At 33.8% G+C, this 21,975-nt stretch overlaps 3 protein-coding genes and 1 non-coding gene across 5 annotated transcripts; 3 read left to right on the forward strand and 1 right to left on the reverse strand.

The window, feature by feature from the left end:
- Positions 1-9: 9 nt before the first annotated feature.
- Positions 10-5,942, forward strand: LOC101212695 (RINT1-like protein MAG2). 2 transcript variants are annotated; one of them, XM_004137038.3, is made up of 4 exons: positions 10-516; positions 681-770; positions 3,055-3,146; positions 3,874-5,942. In XM_004137038.3, the coding sequence occupies exons 1-4, from the start codon at positions 210-212 to the stop codon at positions 5,737-5,739; spliced, it is 2,355 nt and encodes a 784-aa protein (XP_004137086.1). In that variant the 5' UTR covers positions 10-209; the 3' UTR covers positions 5,740-5,942. The 2 variants fall into 2 exon arrangements, with proteins under 2 accessions (XP_004137086.1, XP_011658877.1); XM_011660575.2 differs by lacking the exon at positions 10-516 and adding an exon at positions 2,114-2,963.
- A 1,160-nt stretch (positions 5,943-7,102) lies between these two features.
- TRNAN-GUU lies at positions 7,103-7,176 on the forward strand. Its single transcript has one exon. It is a non-coding gene; the product is annotated as a tRNA-Asn (tRNA).
- A 229-nt stretch (positions 7,177-7,405) lies between these two features.
- On the forward strand, positions 7,406-14,882 carry LOC101215421 (vacuolar-sorting receptor 3). Its single transcript, XM_004136890.3, has 12 exons — positions 7,406-8,067; positions 9,201-9,893; positions 9,985-10,073; positions 10,246-10,315; positions 10,386-10,469; positions 10,581-10,657; positions 10,781-10,862; positions 11,874-11,956; positions 12,052-12,118; positions 13,428-13,556; positions 14,056-14,162; positions 14,382-14,882. Exons 1-12 carry the CDS (start codon positions 7,752-7,754, stop codon positions 14,478-14,480), a joined length of 1,896 nt encoding a protein of 631 aa, XP_004136938.1. The 5' UTR covers positions 7,406-7,751; the 3' UTR covers positions 14,481-14,882.
- Positions 14,883-18,939: 4,057 nt separating this feature from the next.
- Positions 18,940-20,944, reverse strand: LOC101212933 (transcription factor bHLH85-like). The gene is made up of 5 exons (XM_031889281.1): positions 20,453-20,944; positions 19,871-20,119; positions 19,685-19,750; positions 19,509-19,574; positions 18,940-19,312 (listed from the first exon to the last, which is right to left on the reverse strand). Exons 1-5 carry the CDS (start codon positions 20,876-20,878, stop codon positions 19,205-19,207), a joined length of 915 nt encoding a protein of 304 aa, XP_031745141.1. The 5' UTR covers positions 20,879-20,944; the 3' UTR covers positions 18,940-19,204.
- Between the last annotated feature and the right edge of the window lie 1,031 nt (positions 20,945-21,975).

Consider the following 21,975-nt stretch of genomic DNA (forward strand, 5'->3'; position numbering starts at 1 on the left):
TTTCTTCGTTGTTCATTTCTACTACTCCGTCTCTCTCTTTGGGAAGAAGCGGATTACAGTACAACGGAATGTGATCATCTTCTTAGTTAAATTCGATTCATCTTCAATTTTCTCAATCTATGGAAGAGAAATTGATTTGTAAATCTTAGAATCGACATTGATTCATACAGAATTTGGCTCTCACAATCCTCACTCCATTGCCCTCAATCATGAGCGAGCTCGAGCTCGAGCTCAAAGCTCTTCCTCCTCCTTCAAATCTTTCGCCCTCAGTCCTTTCGTTCCTCGATCATCAGCTATACAACAAAGAAACTCTAGCGCAAGCCCCGACTCTCGTCATCGACCTTCAAAGTCAGTGCCATGAATTGAGTCACACTCTAATCGACCTCAATCGGAGTCTTAAACATACTCTTCTTTCTCAGTCTACGTTTTCGGATCGCCTTCATGGCCTTCTTGGAGATGTCAATGGAAAATTGATGGGTCTTGAATCGCTTACTCGCTCTCAGAGTTCCACGCAAGGTTTGTGCAGTTTGCTTTCTTGTCGAATTATACGCGTTGTTGTCGTTAGTTGTATGGTGTTTATGAAATGGGAAATTGTTGTGTATACTCATGCCCTGTTATGTAACTTTTTTTTTTCTTTTTTGCAATTGAGTACGAGATCTCTGCTTGTTGATCTGTTACAGGAGTGGGGATAGCTGATGGGGTGTTGGGGAAGGAGCTGTCGTCGCTCGCAAAAGAAGTGGCGAGAATGGAGACCGTGCGGATGTATGCCGGTGAGTTGCTGTTGCTATTCTCCCTTATTTTCTTCTCGGAGTATAATTAATGTAGTCGGGGGAAGGCGTTGAAATGTTGAGCTGGGGATATGATTCTATGCCGATCATGAATGACCATTTTTGTATCTTAGATTGAAAAAGTTGTAATTTGAAAATATTTTTATGGGGTTATTTGAAACTATGTGTACTTTGTTGTGTTAATCATTACCTTTTTATTATTGGTCTTTTCTAAACATATCAATGAAAATTAAATTCTAGAAGAGAAACTCATTCTTAGTGCTTCCTGGGTGCTCCTCGCTCAAAGATTGCGGGAGAATGCCAACCATCTTTTCTGATCTAGTCCCAAGGTGATCGATACGTGGGATAAGTTTCGGAGGGTTTTTTAATGTGACCAAGGTTCTACGTTCTTTGGTAAAGTTGATGGCCTTAATATTCAGTATAAAAACCTTGATCAATGTGGGAAGATGCTCTTAGGGTTCATTTGGTTGAAGTGAAGTAGAAGAATTTGTAGTGAAGAGAGTTCTTGCCCTTGCAATTAGCTTTAGAACGATGCAATTTATCTTATGACTCTTTGAGCTCTTAAATCAAGTTTTGTCTCTTGTTATTGTTGTCATTCTTTTTTTTTGTTTTGTTGACCAATTGGAGAGCCTTTTTTAAATGCCTTGGTTGGTGTTTATTCTTGTGAAGCCTTATTCTTCAAGAATATATTAACTAGAATTATTGTTTTACCTTATATGTGTGTAGCTAGAAGGAAATTATTTTTGACAACAAGAAACAAGACATAGCGATTTGTTCTTTTAGCCGAATGTGCAACTGAATTGCACACCCTACATATATATTTTTTGAATAGAAAATAAGTTAATTGATGAGATGGAATGATACAAAAGAGAGATTTCCCAAGTGATTTTAGAAAGCTTGTCCAATTTGATAGGAGACTATTTAAGCTGTAGTTGTTGAGAGGGACTAAAGTTTTAACCCAAAAAAGAGCCATAAATAGAGCCAACATGAGTTTAGCTCAATTGAAACCTGTTTGTACCTGAGGACAAAAGGTCCCGGGTTCAAACCCCCCCACCTCAAGTTGTACTACAATACCTTTTAAAAAAAAAAGTCATAAATAGAGCTACGTCAAGGCTTTCTTGTGGAGAGCTTTCCTTGTCTTGAAAGCTGTGAGGTTACTTTTTTCATATTTTCCATAAGACAGCCCTGATGATGTGATGCCAAAGAATATTACTCTTTGTCCATTTGAATGAATGATCTTTTAAAAGCAAATTAAGCCAATCCATAATCTATGGGGAGACAATGTTTCATCCAAAAAGACTTCAGCCCAAAATTTTGTTGTGTAGGGGCAGTGAACGAAGATGTGTCTTTGAGATTCACCAGCTTCTTTACAAAGCACCAATTTTGGGAGATGACAGCCCAAAGGCATCTTCACCGGAACCGATTGTAACTTAATTGTTGAGGCAAGAATGGTTGAGTTCCCATTCTCACAAAAAGGAATAAAAGAAGAAATTTTATCTTCTTAGGATAATGCCCCTTCCAAATGTTCTTGTACTTTTTTCATATTTTCCATAAGACAGCCCTGATGATGTGATGCCAAAGAATATTACTCTTTGTCCATTTGAATGAATGATCTTTTAAAAGCAAATTAAGCCAATCCATAATCTATGGGGAGACAATGTTTCATCCAAAAAGACTTCAGCCCAAAATTTTGTTGTGTAGGGGCAGTGAACGAAGATGTGTCTTTGAGATTCACCAGCTTCTTTACAAAGCACCAATTTTGGGAGATGACAGCCCAAAGGCATCTTCACCGGAACCGATTGTAACTTAATTGTTGAGGCAAGAATGGTTGAGTTCCCATTCTCACAAAAAGGAATAAAAGAAGAAATTTTATCTTCTTAGGATAATGCCCCTTCCAAATGTTCTTGTACTGCTCCATGGAGAGAGCATGATTTCCCATCAGTAAGGTTGGAGACTAATGATTTTATAGAGAAAGTGCCCTGATGTGTCTCCAAACTCGTTGATCTTTCCCATGCAAGAGATGAACTGAGTCACTGAAGAAATAAGCTGAGTAAGGGATGCCCATTCTGAAATTTCGTCTTTTTTGAGGTTTCTCCATAAATTTTGAACCTATGAATTGTTCTCCTTGTTCCAAACATCATCAATGGCAGACCTCTAGCAGTAACAGATTTATATGTATAGTCCGGAATCATCAAATTACATCTCTAATTTCTCGTTTTCACTCTCTTACATATTTCAAAATTTGTTTTCCTTTCAAATATTTCAGAAACAACAATGAAGCTTGATTGCATGGTAGGAGATATCGAAGATGCTGTATCTTCTGCAATAAACAAAAACTTGAGGAAGCAGAGTTCAGAGGTGAGGACTTTGCCAACTTTTTGTGTAAAAGAAGGGATGGAAACCCCACTGTTGGCTGGTTTGCAAGATGCCCTTGCACAATATTAATTTTCTTCTCACGATTTTTTAATTCTAATGAGCAAATTATAATTTGATTTTAAACTTCTATTATCGACTATGTGACCAAAGACGCATTCCTTGATTGGGAAGATGTTTAAATTCTTGAAGGCTATTCTTTTTCTGACATTTGTTCAAACTGGATGTTTTTTGTAGGATCTTTTTTCAACTGTTTTTTTCTTCGCTTTTTTTCTATTACTTTGTTATCACTGTCTGCAAATAGAAGGCTGAGCACTTTTGTACTCTTTCTAACTTTGCAATCATTTATGATTTTTGAAAATTTTGTTTCTAGTCTAAAAGCATATAGGTTGTTTACCTTCATGAGCAGGTGTTATCCTGCATTTTGTATATGATTGAACGGAATTTTCTTTGGGTGTTGATAGGATTGGAGGAGGTTTGGGGATAGGTTCTCTTGTCAAAACTATGTTTATAGCGTGCCAATTTTACCTGTAGCTTGGGTCCTCTTATTATTTTTCTCAGTTTTGTATTTTGTTGTTCCCTAGAAGGGATGGAAACCTTCTCTGTACTACCGTGCATCCTAATGAAACATAGATTTCCCATTTACCCCTTGAATTTCTGTTTTTTAACATCCTTATAACTGACCTTTTGAGTACATTCTTGTCTACTGCAGGATGCAAGGCTGCTTGCTATAAAAACCTTTAAACTTACAGAAGACATCTTAGTGTCGGTTTCAAAAACACGGCCTCAGTGGACACATCTTGTGTCAGCAGTTGACCATAGAGTTGATCGGGCATTAGCTATTTTAAGACCTCAGGCAATTGCAGATCATCGCTCTCTTCTTTCTTCCCTTGGATGGCCTCCATCTCTCTCCACTGTAACGGTTACAGGTGATGCAACAAAATCGACTGAATCCCAAAATCCTCTCTTTACAATGCAAGGAAAGCTCAAACAGCAATACTGTGAAAATTTTCTTGCCCTATGCAGCCTGCAAGAGATTCAAAGACGAAGGAAATCTCGACAACTTGAAGGTTACAGTAAAGAGGTTTCTTTGCCGCAGCCCCTTTGGGCAATTGAAGAGCTTGTAAATCCTATATCATTAGCAGCTCAAGAACATTTTTCGAAGTGGATTGATAAGCCAGAATTCATTTTTATTCTCACTTACAAGATTACCAGGGATTATGTTGACTCTATAGACGAAGTTTTGCAACCTCTTGTTGATGAAGCCAGGTTGGTGGGGTATAGTTGCAGAGAAGAATGGATATCATCAATGGTAACCTCCTTGTCAACTTACTTAGCAAAGGAGATTTTCCCAAATTACATCCGTCAACTCGATGAAGACTCCAACATTGGTATTCAATCACAGGCTAGAATATCATGGCTTCATCTAGTCGACCTGATGATATCTTTTGATAAAAGAATTAAATCACTTGTTGAGCAGTCTGGACTTTTGCTTTCTTTTGATGAAAATGGGAACTTGCAAAGACTTTCTTCACTAGCTGTCTTTTGTGATAGACCTGATTGGCTTGATTTATGGGCAGAAATGGAGCGAAGTGATGCGATGCTTAAACTACAAATTGAGGTAGATAATGAGAGGAATTGGTCTGATAAGATTCCAGCTGCAGCTCTTCCTTCTTCCTCTGAGCATTCTAAATCTCCTGCAATTTCCACCGTCTTTATTAAGCACCTCTCGTCTTTGGTTTATCGCTGTCAATCTCTACCCAGTATCACATTGAGGTCAAGATTTTTCAAGCTAGCTGGTTCTCCAATCATAGCTAATGTTTTTAATTGTGTACTAATCAGGTGCCAGGAAGCTGAAGGTTTAACTGCCTTGACAGATGATGATGCATTGGTTAAAGTTGCAAACTCGATTAATGCTGCACGATATTTTGAATCTATTCTAAAAGAATGGTGTGAAGACATGTTTTTCCTCGAGATGGGATCAGCTTCTGATGAGCTGTTGGCAAGTCCATCCACTGGTATTATCGACTCGGAGATTAGAAAGTTTGAGGAGTTTAGACGCGAATGGGTTGAGAAAATATCCACGGTTATTCTGAGGGGTTTTGACGCTCAAAGTAGAGATTACATAAAGAACAAAAAACAATGGAAGGAAAAATGTGAAGATGGTTGGACAGTGTCCAGGCTTTTAATCGGAGCTTTAGATTATTTGCAAGGAAAAATGTTAACTTTAGAAAAGAATTTGAATGGAATCGACTTCGTTTCACTCTGGAGAACTTTGGCTGCCGGTGTCGATCGATTTATTTTCAATGGCATACTGATGAGCAATGTGCAGTTTAATAATGATGGAGTAAAGAGGTTTGGTGATGATATGGAAGTTTTGTTTGGGATATTTAGGTCTTGGTGTTTGAGGCCTGAAGGTTTTTTCCCAAAAATAAGTGAGAGCATGAAATTGTTGAAGATGAAAGAAGAGCAACTTAAAAGTAGTTTGGTGGGAGAACAGAGTTGGATGAAGGAAAATGGAGTCAAACATTTGAGTACTAGTGAAGTAGACAGAATTGTGAAGAGTAGGATGCTATAGAAACAGAAAGTTCGATAATACATGTTTGGGACTGATATTTAAAATTTTGTATGGATGCTTTTCATTGTTCAAAATCAATTTTGTGATGAAATGAAAGTAGTGTTTTTAAGTGTAAAATCAAACAAGTTGATCTTGAATGACTTTAGATGTTTTAGAGTGAATCTGCGTATGATATAAGTAATTATGATTGGTTTATTTATTCATACTCCAAGCCTAATTAGACTATTTATCTCTACTTTGGTATTTTATGTTTAAATGTCTATAATTGGTCCTATGTTATTTTCAAATTAGTCATGCTCATTGATCATTTTTAGAAAAAGGAAATGAAAAGTCCCATCAACATTTTCTTTATAGGATGTGAAAGTATATTAATATATTGTCTTTTTTTGTACAACTTCGAAACAAAATTTAATTAACATTTTGGTTCAAACTTCTTACATATTGATTGACATAATTCATCTTCATTTTCATTGAGATTTGGACATGATATCTTAATTAAGGGAAAAAAATATTGTGATGACACATGCACCTCCATACTTGAGGATAGTACTCAATATTATTATTCTCAACCAAGTCCATATTGGATCTAACAGATACTTGAACAAGCTTGCAAGGTTTGCATTTGTTGCACTTTGAATCACAAACTCCTGGAAATGATCCCTTCCTTTTATGCCTCCTTTTATACACACCTTTGTGGCTTCCAACTCCCTCTCCTTCCTTTTCAAAAGTTCATTACAAAAACAACATAAGTCTGAAGGAAAACATCAAACAAACGCTCCAAAATTACATATAAAAATGAGTGACTTACAGGTGGTGGTGGTGATGGAGGCATTGAGAGAGTTGTAGAGTGGAGAAGACAAGAAAAAGTAAGCAATATTGTAAGTGTGAAAATTAGTGCAACAAACTTTGGTTCCATCTCTCTTTTTGTTTGCTTTCTCTACCATTTGGGTTTATCAGATTTTCTTTCAAGTAACTTTAGTTTAATTTATAACAATTTGTATGTAGTAGAAATGAAGTTGAAGTTGTGTTAAATGTGAAGTCTTTTTGAAGGGTAGTTATGAAACTTTAGGGTATTGAAAGGTTCAAAGTTGCTCTTTTATATGTTAAAATAGAACGTTGTTTCATTCTATCGTAAAGTTCCATTTAAAGTTTGAAACTCTAGTCATGTGAGGAATTCTTCTCAAACCGAAATCGTCAAAGCCTCTCTTTATCTTCAATCGACTACCTTCTGTTCGATCAACTCAGTTTTTCGATGTATCATGCTTACTCCTAGTGAGAACTTTAGTTTATTGTTATATTTGACATAGTTTGAGTTGGTAAAAAATTTGAAACTTAATGCAATATTTTGTTTTCTAAATGTCAAGCTGGAATAGCTCAGTTGGTTAGAGCGTGTGGCTGTTAACCACAAGGTCGAAGGTTCAAGCCCTTCTTCTAGCGTTTTTGTTGCACATATGTATCAACAATTCAACCAGCCATAAACCAAATAAAACTAGACTAAAAAAAAAGGATATATTTTTCCCAAAATGAAGATTGGAATATTGGAAAGTCTTGTTTTATTGAGAGATGTTCCATTCCATGAGGTTCTTATGCTAATTTTATAATTCCGGGACTTTAGAGTTGAAAATCTTAGTTAATATTGATATTAAAAGCAAGTAGGGACTCCGCGTAATTAAACTCCCTTTGCTCTCTTTCTCCAAAGATCTCATTTCACATAGACCCTTTCTCGGTTTTCTCTTCGGTCATCGAGTCCCGAAGACTAAGAAAGGCGTTGCCTTCTTTAACACGAATCCGACCTCCATTAAAGCAAACCAACAACCCCTTTTTGTCCTTTCTCATTCAGAGAAGAAGAAGACCGGCGTCGCCGACGGTGGATTTCTTTTTATAGCAATTTGTTTCATTTTGATCCCTTTTCAAGAATTTAGTTCCCTTCTGATTTGATTGATCTTAGAAGTGGAAGACCCACTTCCGAAAATTGGTAATTTGTTAAATTTAATCATCTGGGATTGCCTTATATGGAGCTTCAAAAGTCGGGTTTCACTTTGTTTTTAGGGTTTCTTCTTCTTCTTTCGCTCTCGTTGGTGCCACTGTCTGTGGCTAGGTTCGTGGTTGAAAAGAATAGCTTGAGGGTTACATCGCCCGATGGGTTGAAAGGTACCTACGATAGTGCCATTGGGAATTTTGGGATTCCTCAATATGGAGGTAGCATGTCGGGGACTGTGGTCTTTCCGAAGGAGAATCAGAAGGGTTGCAGAGAGTTCAGCGATGCTGGGATTTCGTTCCAATCGAAACCAGGAGCTCTCCCTACGTTTGTTCTCGTTGATCGGGGAGGTAAATGTCGCTTTTAATTATAATTTTGTTATTGGAAATTCATCAGTTGGTGCTTCTTTGATGCTGATTTGGCTAATTGAAGAGATTATTTTCTCTTTATCAAATAAGTTTTGGATGCTGATTGAGTTGGCTGTAATGGTTCATCTCCTTTACGAGACAATGCAGGAGTTCGAGTTTTGAGAGTTTTGTTATTTGAAACTTGAGAGACCATCTACTTTTTCTTTTTTCATTTCGTCTTAGATGGGGCACTGATATCTGTATGTAGGAAAAGGTAGATTGAAATTAGTCAGAAAGGGAGAGGTGAGAAATCGTATGAGGCTAAACTGAGCTAATAGAATGTTCCAAAAGGATTACTAATTTACACTATTGAGGAAGTGGACCAGTTACAAGAAGTCCGAGGAAGGTGGAATAGTTACAAAGATCATGAGAACGCCTGGAAGAAGAAATAAAATGCACATCCATAATCTTCACAACCTCTCTATCTCCCACCGCAAAATGTATTCTATTTTTTTAATCCGCAGATACCACAATTGAGCCTTTCCATGCATTCTACCATACGACCTTGGCCTTTTACTTGAGATGCAGCCCACAAAAGGCTTCAGATTACATTATTATTCTGTTATATCCTGAAAAAAATGAAGTTTTTGAAATAATTGCCAACAACAGTTGCAATTGGATTCGTTAAAGACAAGTGGTAATGTCACTATAGTTGGAGTTCCTTCTTGTAGAGGGAGCTTCCCTTTTTTGTGTTCCTTTTTTTATGTTTGCTCGTAGATTCCTTCATTATTTTTCAAAAAAAAAAAAAAAAACATCACTGTCTTATTTATCTATTGTGAACGGGTTGGGGGTTGTGGATTTGGAATTTCTTTTTAGATGTCCTTTTTTTTAAATAAGATTAATTTCAAAACAATTATTAGGCCACTTCTTAATCCCAGCACCTATAACTTTGACAAGCAGTATTTGACTTTCTGCACGAATATCTAGAAGTAGAGAAAGGGTTGATCCCTCCAATTTTGTTGAAGTTTGAATTTTGGATGAACTTTGCCTTGTGGTTATATTGATCTGTATTTTACTTCCTGAGGAACAATATTGTTTTGGGTATTGATTTTTTTGCTCTTCATGCTGGCTTCCAGATTGTTTCTTTGCCTTGAAGGTCTGGAATGCGCAGAAGGCTGGTGCTTCTGCAGTTCTTGTTGCAGACAACTTAGAGGAAAGATTAATAACCATGGACTCCCCTGAAGAGGATGGTTCTACTGCAAAATATATTGAAAACATAACAATACCCTCGGCACTTATTGAAAAAAGTTTTGGTGAAAAACTGAAAAAAGAGATCAATTCTGGTGAGATGGTCAGTGTGAGTCTTGATTGGAGGGAAGCTGTACCTCACCCTGATGATCGTGTGGAATATGAATTGTGGACTAACAGTAATGATGAATGTGGTGTTAAGTGTGACATGCTGATGGAATTCTTGAAGGATTTTAAAGGTGCAGCCCAGTTACTCGAAAAGGGTGGCTACTCACAGTTCACACCGCATTATATAACTTGGTATTGTCCACAAGCATTCATTCTAAGCAAGCAGTGCAAGTCCCAATGTATCAATCAAGGGAGGTATTGTGCTCCTGATCCTGAACAAGATTTCAGTTCTGGATATGAAGGGAAAGATGTGGTGATTGAAAACTTGAGGCAGCTATGTGTTTTCAAAGTGGCTAATGAAACTCAAAAGCCTTGGATGTGGTGGGACTATGTGACAGATTTTCAGATCAGGTGTCCAATGAAGGATAAAAAGTACAACAAGGAATGTGCTGATGACGTTATTAAGTCTCTTGGTATGTTTGTTTATTATTACATATTGTATTGTGGAGGATACATGTCCAAGACAGTAATGGTTTTTTAAATTTGTTTTTGACTTATGTATAGGGCTTGATGGTAAAAAGATAGAGAAGTGCATGGGGGATCCAAATGCAGATACTGAAAATCCAGTTTTGAAAGAAGAGCAAGATGCCCAAGTCTGTGCTTCCTACAGATATTCCCTCCCATACTCTCCATATGATAAACTTTTAATTATTTCAGTGATGTTCTTAATTGAAAGTATAAGAGGATTCTTAAATTTATTTCATATTTGGTACATAAATATAATTAACTATTATCTAGTCTTGCCTGATGTAAATTTTTTTGTAGGTAGGGAAAGGATCCAGAGGGGATGTTACCATATTGCCTACCCTTGTTGTCAATAATCGACAATATCGAGGTCTGTTGTGCTCATGTTTTTTTATTACCTTTGTTCTGGACATTTCCTTTTCTTACCTAAGTGCTTGCAGGAAAATTGGAGAAGGGTGCAGTTCTGAAGGCCATATGTTCAGGTTTTGAGGAAACGACTGAACCTGCCATTTGTTTGAGTAGTGGTATGGCATTTGTGGTTTCTCAACTGTTTATTCATCCTTAGTATGGTTGTTATTTGCTCATCTACTTTACCTTGATTTGAAATTATTTGCTTTGGTTACTGATCTTGGCAGATGTTGAGACCAACGAATGCTTAGATAATAATGGTGGTTGCTGGCAGGATAAAGCAGCCAATCTGACAGCTTGCAAGGTATGAATCAAGATTATATGGAAAACCGGGTGTCAAGCTTTAGTATATTAAACCAAGGATAGATTACTTCAGAAGTCTATTATTCTGTGTTATTTGTTTTATTGACAATTTCAATTTACATAGGATACTTTTCGTGGAAGGGTGTGTGAGTGCCCACTTGTTGATGGTGTGCAGTTCAAAGGAGATGGTTACACCACTTGTGCAGGTACTAGTTATTCATCTTCTTGTCTCTGGCGTTGCAATAATATTTAATAGAATATTGATATTGAAAAATTCTAATTTCTAATTAAATCTTAGCAGTGTACTTAAATTTGAAAGTTAGTTATCATGATCTTTGTGTTTAAACATTTTTGGCATATTGCTTTCCTATTTTAGTGTGTTATCTTTTTTCTTAATTTTATTTGGACAATATTAATCTTCAATTGGATTATTTGATGTTCTTCTTTTTCGGCATCCACGTTTTGTGAGTTTTAATCTTTAATCAGAGTGCTTCAATTTCGTACTATTTCGGATGTCAGATCGCTGTACTAACCAGTAAATCAAATATATTTTTTTGCTTACTAGAGTGTGTAGATTATCTTTATATTTATTTAAAAATAAAAAAAAGACAAGTTTGTATTTATCAACAGAAAAGCACTAAGGGCCAGAAGTTGAGAAACCCCTTCCCTCAAAGAATTTCTTAAGATTCTGCTAATCAGAGTGTTTTGCGATTAACTCTTGTATCCTTCTGCAAATTCCATGGAACAATTTGTATTTTTTAGTAGCATGGCAAGCTAACTTTTTAAACGTGCAGAACATTTAGTGGTTATTTGAAATGGTCTCAAAATAATCATTATAGTGGCATGGCAAGCTAACTTTTTAAATGATCAATTTTTAGTTATTTGAGAATTAATGAATCAAGGCTTAGTTTTAGATTTTCTGGAACTTCCTCTAGCTCAAGGTTTTCTCTCCCTTTTTTTGGTATTTCGTCAAATCAGTGAAATATCTGTCTCCCATTAAGAAAAGGAATAAAAAGCTTAGTCTCAAATGCAAGTTAACTTGCCAAAGTAAATAGCCTTGTTGAAGATCCTATGGTTCCTCTCAAGACAAAGAACTTCGTTTTCATTTAAGAAGGCACCTTCAAAAGTGCCATTCCTGATGAAGCTTGGCCCATTTGGTCATCTAATATTTTGATTTTGCAGTTATACTAAAAAATATTGATTATTTTTGCTTTCAGCTAGCGGGGCTGCAAGGTGCAAAATTAATAATGGAGGATGTTGGCATGAGACCCGGAATGGACATACATTCTCTGCTTGTACGGTTAGTGGTCTTCACATTTCTCTCTAAATATCCTCATTCCATTCCTTTAGTAGTCGATTCAGGGTTTCGGATTATGACTTACCATTTTTAAGCAGGACGATGGCAATGTGAAATGCTCATGTCCTCCCGGGTTTAAAGGTGATGGTGTCAAAAGTTGCGAAGGTAAGGACATTGGGAGTCTCGGCATTCTTTGGTTTTACACATTTGAATTTAAGCTATGGGGAAATGAAAAATCTTACATGCACGAGCTCAATTGTTTGCTATTGTTAATCAAGAACCCCTATGGATGCACGCATATTAAAACTACCGTTTTTGTAGAGTACTTATTTTTTCTAGGTGAATATTTCATTGAATTATATGAGAGACGTTTGGCTATGCATAAATTGCTTAGGGTGCTTAGTGCTGCAATACAAGCAATAAGAAAATTGTGGATCCATCTTGACACATTATTATTATTATTATTTTATAAGAAACTCTAGGGTGTTTAAAGAACAGTTTGTTGGGGATTCTTCATCTTAAAGTATGTTAATAGAAAAGGGTAGGAAATAAAAATGTGTAGCGTGTAGCTATAGTGCATTGCATATATTAATTGGTTGAGTAAAAGATTCAAGATGAAACAACTTCAAGCTAGCAGCCTAGAGATGTACCACTTTTTTACCAGACCAGAATGAATTTCTATTTTAACTTTTGAACCAGATGGTTCACGAGAAAAATATAAATGATTTTTTTTTTCAAGGAATATGAAGTCCTCCTAAATAGAGCGAGAGAGTGAAAAGAAAAGAAAAGTGAAAAAAAAGAACCATTGGGGGAAGATCATTCCAAATAAAGTTGGAAATATAATATAGATAGAACAATAGAGGAGCTAAAGAAAAAGCCATCCTTGAATTAATAAAACCTGACAACTCCTCAAAAGATCCCAATGGAAACTCCAAGGAATCAAGGATCTTTGACTTCAAATTCAGCATCAAGAAGGCATGACATTGAGTTTCAGGAGAATTCTAACACAACCAATTAAATAAATTCTTTTTTCCAATAAAAAAAGCACAGCATGCTTATGAGAGCTGAAGTAGCCGGTTTTTTTTCATGGAATGAGAATCTACTGACTGACTGCTATACTACATTTTGTGACTGACTGAAGTACCCAGTTAATTGGATGGAAAATGTTGTCAAAGTTAATCAAGGAGTCACCTCCTCTTAACTCGTATGTAAGATAGATTTGTAATTGTTAGAATTTGTATCTATGGAAAAAATATTTATGGAAATCTTACCATAAATATTTCTTTTCCTTTTCTTCTTTGCTCTTTACATCCTATTTAAGTTCCCTCGTTTGTACCATTGTAATTATTAGGAAAATAATAAAACTAAAAACATCGTGGTTTTTCTCTTGGTTCTCGGGTTTCCACGTAAGCCTTGGTTTTGTGTTTATTGCTTTCAATAGTAATTTGTACTTGTTTGATTTTGTGTCGTACAGATATAGATGAGTGCCAAGAGAAGAAGGCCTGTCAGTGCCCTGAATGTAGCTGCAAAAATACCTGGGGTAGCTACGACTGCAGTTGCAGTGGTGATCTTTTATATATCAGAGACCACGATACTTGTATTAGTAAGCAAAAGCATTTTCATTTGTACAATTGCCTACGTTCTAATATTTCAACTTTAAAAATAATAAAAGTACAAATTTTACTGATGAGGGATCAAATAACTGAAAAAATCCCCTAGTTTTTCAGAACTGTGATCCTCTCTCCTATTGCATACACAATTGAAGTAGGGGATTAAGTACCAAAAGATCTGGAATTAATGCTATTTAGAAGGACAAGATTTACAAGGATCCCGCAAAGCGTCCACATTCCTCTCAACATTTATAAAAACTTGTTTCCTTTCTAACACGATTTCAAAAAAGACTAGCTTGCACTACATTAAGCCACAAAGCATAGCACCTGTTCTTGAGCCTAAGACACCTGACAAGCGTCCATATAATGAAGCCATAATTCCCGCTGGGAAAGAGAACTTTAAAGATCTTAGAAGAGAAACCAAATTGGACCAAGAGTTTGAGAAAGGGGAGGGTGGTTTTGCTTTGACTAACGTTCCATCTCCATTTGCAGGTAAGGCGTCTAGTGGAAGATCTGCCTGGACTGCCGTTTGGGTTATTTTGATAGGCTTGACTATGGCTGCTGGTGGAGCATACCTTGTATACAAATACAGATTGAGGGTAAGCTTATTCATATTATTTAACTGACGTTTGTTGTCCTTAATGACTGAGGAGCCTTCAAATGCTGGTGGTAGCGTTTTACAATCCATGTTGTAGTATCATAACTTTTTCCAGAAGTGAAATGGGGACATGCTTTCATTTTTAAGTAGAGATAAGCCAGTACCTTTGTTCATGCCATTTTATAGATCAGTAATCATTGGGATTTTGTTGCCATTGCAGTCATACATGGATTCAGAAATCAGAGCTATTATGGCTCAGTACATGCCTCTTGACAGCCAAGCCGAAGTTCCGAACTATGTCAATGAGAATCGTGCTTAAGAAGGAAGACAATATATTAGGAATCTGTAGATGATTGCACACAATGGAGTGGAGTGGTCTATCACGTCAAATACAGTCATACTCCAGGAGTTTCGAACATAGATCTTTGCATTCTTGTAATATATGACAATAAACGATAAGGGTTTTTTGAATTTGACATGTTATTGTTAGACTATAACATGCTGAGGAGTTCTCTGTTGAATTTTATTTGGGCAGTTGCAGAGGACTCGTGTGATTTAACTTATGTCTTTTGGATGGGCGAAGCATCATGCCACCACTGTAGTTTGCCGGTGAGGAGGTCAAATGGTTATGTAATTTAGTAGCACTATAAGTGTCAAAGGTTTAAATTGTAAACTTTTCATGTTTGCTTTATCTTACGAGTGTATTATATTGTTCATAGGAGATGGGGAGATTATTTAACCATACAAGCTACGATCCACAGGGATGAAGATTTGAACTATTGGGATCTAACTTACAGAATTCTTGAAAATAGAGTTTGGGAATGTCGATAGCTGAGATGAACTATAGTTAATTTGAATATCTTCGGGTGTGTTTGAATTGATTAGAGAATAAAATTATTTTCGAAAAGTCTTTGTTTAACTTTTGTGAAAATTGTTTTGTGTTAGTTGAAAAAGTTAAACCAAATATGACAAAAAATATTTTCATGGGAAAATTCAAAATATGTTGGTTTTTAGAAGTATTAAGAACTAATGAGATGACAAAAAGAGCTTTCATCAATCGTCTCTTTGCATTAATTCAATATCAATGGTTTTTTGTTTTATAATCTTAAAATATGATAACACAATGGTTACTATTTCTTTTCTTTTTTGGAGCTTGAAATAAACTTTGAAGTATTGTATCATAGAGTATGGAGATTTGAACTTTTAAATTCTAAGAGAAACTAGAGTTAGTAACTTAGTACTGTTATTGCTATTATTGGGAAAATAGAATGAACTTTTCCTCATCGGCCATGGATGCGTCACTAGTACAAAAAAATAACTTATATATAATGAAAGGTTGTTACTACTCTTTAATCAATCTTTTCATTCAAGGAAATTTTGTAAACGTGTGAAAAGTATGGACTTACGATTTCAAACAATCTTTAAAAATAAACACACTCATGGAAATTTTGAAGTTGTACACTAAAATTGGTACAATTGTTATTTCATGGTTTTAAGTGATAAAATCGACCCAAAATCGAGGAACGTTCATTTTATTCCTCTAAAATTTCATTTTTAAATATCAAAAGTCATATTGTGTAATGCTTCGATACTATTTGTTAATGCTCCATGTCTAGGACTTTGAGGATATGAAAATATGATTAAAAAATACTTAAAAGAACTGAGTTTCTATCTATGCTAACAAGGTAGTGTACCTTCATTTCCGGTCAATCATAAGAACTTCAAAGAATTAAGCCTACTTAGTTTGGTACAATTCTTTGTTGGGTAGCTTTCTAGTAATTTTTCTAAAATGTATGTGAGTGAGGACAAAACATGATTAAAAGAACACGTGTTGGTTTGTGAGGACAACTTTCATTAAATCATTGGAATGTCAAAACTGTTATGTGTCGTTATATGTCAAGCCAAAAATTGGTTACTCAGTCTAACCCTTTTTATAATTTCATTAGATTTAAATACTTACTAATTGGTATAGAAGAGAGACACAGTAACTTTCTAATTTATTCAAGATCAACGTTGATGATATGAAAATTGCATTTAACAAGTGTAAAATTAAATATTACATTAACTTTAAGTTATTAAATAGACTTCGGAGTGATTCTGAATTTGTCAAAAATAATTTTAACAATTTAAAAATTGATTTCAAACATTTTTTCAATAGAGCCACTAAACATTAAACATGCACTTAATAGTACATTTTATATAAACAATAATGGACAGAAAATGCATAAAGGTTCGTAAATTATTTTTTTTTCATAACTTTTTTTTTTTTTTTGCATAAAGTTGGCATTATTATTTTTTTTCCAAATGGGTTTTAGATATTAGTGGGTTTTTTCTTTAATTTTTAAAAGAAAAAGTTATAGGTTTGATTGTATTCTTCTATTTATTTTATTTTTCATTATTATAAAAAAAACAGCCACTATCTTAAATGATTGAGTAAAAATAAAATTTAAAAAATTCAAAAGAGAACCAAGTGGAAAAATAGGGAAAAAAAAAGTCAAATCAAATTAAAGTTTTAATTGGACTTATTTTGCAATTTTTAGAGGGGATGTTTTAATTAGATCTATGCTATAATAAAATAGGGTTTATTCATAGATTGAGGAATAATCCATCTTCATTGGAGGACTAAAGTTGACATGAATTTAAACAATATAATGACTACTTATAAATGTACTTCTAATTGGAAACAAATATTAAAAATTGAAGATATATTTTGAGAGATATTGACATTTCAAAATATCAAATAGTAGGAAAAACAATCTTGCTTGATTGGTTTAAATTTATACATAATCAAGAGTCAACCAACTTAGAAAATTAGGATTAGAACTTTAGAAAAGAAAAAAAAAATCTTAATTAAGTTTGACATTATTGCCTTTCAATTCATATAATATATACTTAAAACTCAATATTGACATTTTGTTGTTAGTTTGACATTAAAAAGTTTAGATGTGGTTAAATGCATTTCCTCCATAATGCAAAATTAAATAAAGTTTCTATATGGGAGTCAATGGGAAAACACATGAAAATAGTATATATTATATGAAATTGAAATACTTTTATTTTATTTTATTTTATTAAGTAATTAAAAATGGAGTTATTTTAGTAGGAAAAAAAAAAAAAGAAACAAAGAGAGAAAATAAATAAAATAAAGGATGATGATGAAGATATGAAAGTTGTTGATGTGAAAATTTGGCATTTATCAATTTGTCTAACTCACATGATACCTAAAAAAGGGATGAAAATTTTGATACATATTAGTAAATTTGTAAGATTTCACTGTTGAATCCTATCTTTGTTATTGAGAAAATTTGTGTAAGAATTAGATAAATGAAAAAAAAAATATATATATCTATTATTGATGAAAGAAAGATGAAATTTATACGAGCCGTGCTTCAAATCATTAGTACTTTTTCAACTCAAGATAGCTTTGAAATAATTGGTTAGATATTGAAAATTTAATGTTCAGTCATATTTAGCTAGCTCTTCCTATTTGTTTAAAGTTTCGATATTTAAGACAAGAAATAAGAAAAAAAAAAGGGCAAGAAATGAGTTAAGCTTCGAGAGCACGTAGGGCTCCCTCGAGATAGAAACCCGAACGCAATCAAAGAGACCTCTATAAATATAATAAACAATCTAATTTGCAAGCATAGGTTATTAGGTGCTATTTTGATAGAACATATATAGTAGGCCTAGCTATATCTTTCACCATATGAAATTGAGAAATAAAGGAAAGGGAATAATTAAAAAAAGTAACGAAGAAACGACAAATTGTTAAGAGTCATCCAATCGTTTTTTAAAACTCAAGAATAATATATGTTCATTTCATAGTTGATAAAATAATTGCTGACAACTACGTTTTTTTTTCTTTGTTAAATTTACTTGAATATATATTAAAAAATGTTTAGTGAATAAATACAAAATTATCGTATTTAAGTACTCGAATGTTAGTTTTTGTAGTTTATAATTTTTAATAGTTGTTTATGAGAGAATAGATAAAACAAATTTTTAATTTTAATTGATCACCTAACCCTAGAGCTAGTAAAGTTATCAAATTACAGACCTTTATATTTTCTTTTCATTTCAACCTTAAGAAACAAAGTTGTCATAGTTGGAGTACATAGATACAATATTATTCAAATGAAAGATGCTTGGGGAGTTTTTGATTTCTCAACGTCTTCAAAGATAAAAAAATATGAAGCTCAATGAGCTGTGTTAGGGTACAATATCAGTTGGTTCAATTACCTGAGACCCATTTGAATGATATATTCATGTTTTAGTTTTGTATTGATTACTAAGAGAGACACAAGGTTTCTTTATAACACAAGTTTGGACATATTTGCGATTATACTAACCCTGTCATTGAGAAATAATCTTATGATATAACTCATTATCCAATATTTCTGAGCCATGATTATTGATGTTTGAATGTTTCCTTTCAACTTGTCACTCACTAGGCGCTCACCCTTTTCAAATGTTTTCTTTTCTCTTTAGGTTGCGAGAGAGAGAGTTCCCATGATCCTAACTTCTTCATGAGGATATATATTTGACACAGCCCCAAAAATATCTCACTAGTACAACACTGTAGTTACGTTTTTGTATGTATATATATATGTGTTGGTCTAACATGTGCATATGTAGCGGGGACTGAGAAGTGGTCTTGTATATATAATATGAAAGTTTAAAAACAATAATGTGTGTGTAAACTTGTCTATAGTTAATGGGAAGTTATGTATAGTCTTATTAGCCACTAAGATTACGTTGTAGTATATGACTATGAGTGCTTGGTTGTAATGTATATATATACATTATCGATATTTAAATTAAGGCCTTTACAATACAATTTAATCTCAAAGGTTCGAAAACTCGAAAACTCCTTGAATCGAATTTGCTCTACCAAACTCTCATATGTGACTCCATTGTTCATCACCAACTTGATGAAAAAAAAAAATCTATCAAAAAGTTTTACAAAAAACACACTATTAGTTTCTCCACAAGATTAAACCTTTTCTTCTCAAATATTATACATCACACCCTATCTTCTTTGTTTCATAATTCTTTCTCTTTTGCTGTTTTTGGGGTCGTCGGATTAAGGCCGATATCCATTCCGTTGTAAGCAATTGGAGCGTACATCCATAAGTCATCAGAGCTTAGTAGCTGCAGTAACAATAATTTACAATAAAGATGTCAAAAGTTGCTGTAAATTATTTTGATAAAAATGGTTTAGAATAAACTTTGAAATTGTTTCAAATCTATTAAACTCTTGAAAAGTTAAACCGAGCCCATCCAAACCGTTTAAAAGAATTCTTGAACGTTTTTAGCTAAGTATTTTAGTTTTGTATTTGTAAATGACCTTGATTTGGAGTTGTAGAAACTTCACGTATTGAACAGCTTCCTCAAGCATTGTGCTGATATCAACCTGCACACATCCCAAAATAGGCAATAACATAAATATACATTGCCTTTTTTTCTTCCAACAAAATACATATAATCTTTTAAAGGTAGTTTTCATGTTTTCTTTTTGCTTACCTTCGTTCCATTTGGGACAAGGGTCTGTAAGATTCTCAACCTCTCATTAATTCTTTCTCTTCTTTTCTGCAACAAATTTGAACAGTAATTAATATTACAAATAATGAATAATATGGATTTTTCATTTTTCCAAAACTGTTTCTTTTTCCTTAGCTTTTTTGAAGTTTTTTCATTAGTGTCTCTTACTCTTGCATAAAGGCTCTGAGGGTCTGTGGCTGAGCCTCTGCTGGCTCGGGATTTGTTCGCCCCATTCAGACTTGATCTGGAGTTATTAGCTCCACCGTTTTGATCGAGAGAGGCGTTGGATTCGTCTTCCGAGCAGTAGGTGCTTGTGCTTTGCCTGCTAAGGCCAGCATTGCCATCTTCTTCAGTAGTGTTGGTGCTTGAGGTAAGCTTTTGAGCTTTCTTTGATCTCTCATTCCTCCCCTTTTGTACCTGACAATTTATTTGTAGAATAATAAATAATCAATCCAAACTACGGAAAATTTTATCAACTTGAGAAAGAGTAACGATTAAGTAGAGTCTAATCCTTGAACTAAGTTAACAAATTATGATCGTATATATATTTGAACTAAGTTAACAAATTTTCAAAGAAAAACACGATTAGAACTATTTTTTTAGGTTAAAATTTGAAAATCTATAATTATAATAAAACTAAAATCATTTTTTATACTTCATGGTGTATATCAAATTAGACTAAACTCGAAAGCTTAGACAATGCATTTTAAAATTATATGAATCAAGAGAAGGATATATCCATATACTTACATGATCTCCAAATTCTCCTCTTGATCTTTTCTTGCAATTAATCTGATCAATGTGATAATGAGCAGCTTCTTCTTCGGGTAATTTTATCAACTCAGCTTCTTCAAAACAAGGCTGCAAATTATTCTCACTCACCTCTACGTTCATAGAGTCCTCAGGAACTTGAACATGGAAATCACTCCCATTATCGTTACTGTAATAAGTTCCAAGCTCTCCCAATGAAAAATAATTACTACTATTGCTATTATTATTATTCATTGGATTGGAATAATAATAATGATTATTGTTAGGGAATAATATTTCATCACTACTCTCTTGTGAAAGACTATAATTGAAGGTTGAAGAAGAAGGTGTTTGATCATAAGAAAGGGTAGCCATGAAAGGGTCAGGTGGGGAATTAGCTTTGGTGTTGAAGAGTAATTGAGCCATGAAAGTTGCTTCTTCTTCTTCTTCTTCTTGGTCTTCATGATTAGCTATGAAACTTCCATTGATCAGTTGCTCCATTATTGCTTAATTTTGATGATATTAATTATTTGGAGATTAATTTTGCTGGAAGAGTTGAGGGATTTTTGTATTTATAGGGAGTTTTTGTGAAATGGAGTTGACTTTGGATGATTTAAGAATATCTGAGAGATTTTTTATCCAATTATTACTTTGTTGATAAGGACTAATTTTTCTATTTATTACTAATGTTTTTTTAATAGGAACCAATACAATTGAGAAGTTTTTGATTTAAAATTGAAAACCAATCAAAGGGTTTTTGATTTAATATTGAAAACCAATCAAAGGGTTTAGAAATGGAGGGTTTTATAACTATTTGGTTTTTAATTTATATGCTTATAAACATTGCTTCTATGCTTATGAACTCTTTGTTTCATTATCTACAATTTTCTTTTGAAAAAGAATAGCATTTTTCTTTGTCATTTTGTCATATTTATATTTTGACATTGTTTTTCAAATGTTTGAAATTATCTTAAGAAAATGTGGGTGAACTTCAAAGTATGTGTAGAAAGAATATCCTCGGTTAATTTTTAGTAGAAATTCAAACAATATGTAATCTTTGATAGAGAGATCATTTCGTGGGAATTCAAGATTTCTATGAAGATAGGGGCGACATTTGTGTAATTTTTTAGGAATATAGAATAATATTTAGACATCTCGAGATGTTTAATCTTATCCGGAGACATCTTAAGAGACTTTTAATGTTCTCTTCAAAAATGGATTTTCAAAGATTTTTATGGTGATAAGGGCATATTCCTTTCCTTTTTTGAAATATTCTTTTTCTTTTTATATATATCTCAACTTATTTTCTATTGAAATATAATAGTGTTCTCTACTAAAAAATTATATACATATATAACAAATCAATATAGTTTCTCTCGACCATTTCTCTTATTTAGTTATGAATATGGAGTATTAACTTGATTTACAAAAATATAGTGAAAAAAATACAATCAACGATGATGATATTAAATTTATATCGACATGTCAATAGTCATTGATATTTTCACGTGTACATACATATA

Source organism: Cucumis sativus, chromosome 7 (assembly GCF_000004075.3).
Source record: "Cucumis sativus cultivar 9930 chromosome 7, Cucumber_9930_V3, whole genome shotgun sequence".
Classification (NCBI taxonomy): domain Eukaryota; kingdom Viridiplantae; phylum Streptophyta; class Magnoliopsida; order Cucurbitales; family Cucurbitaceae; genus Cucumis; species Cucumis sativus.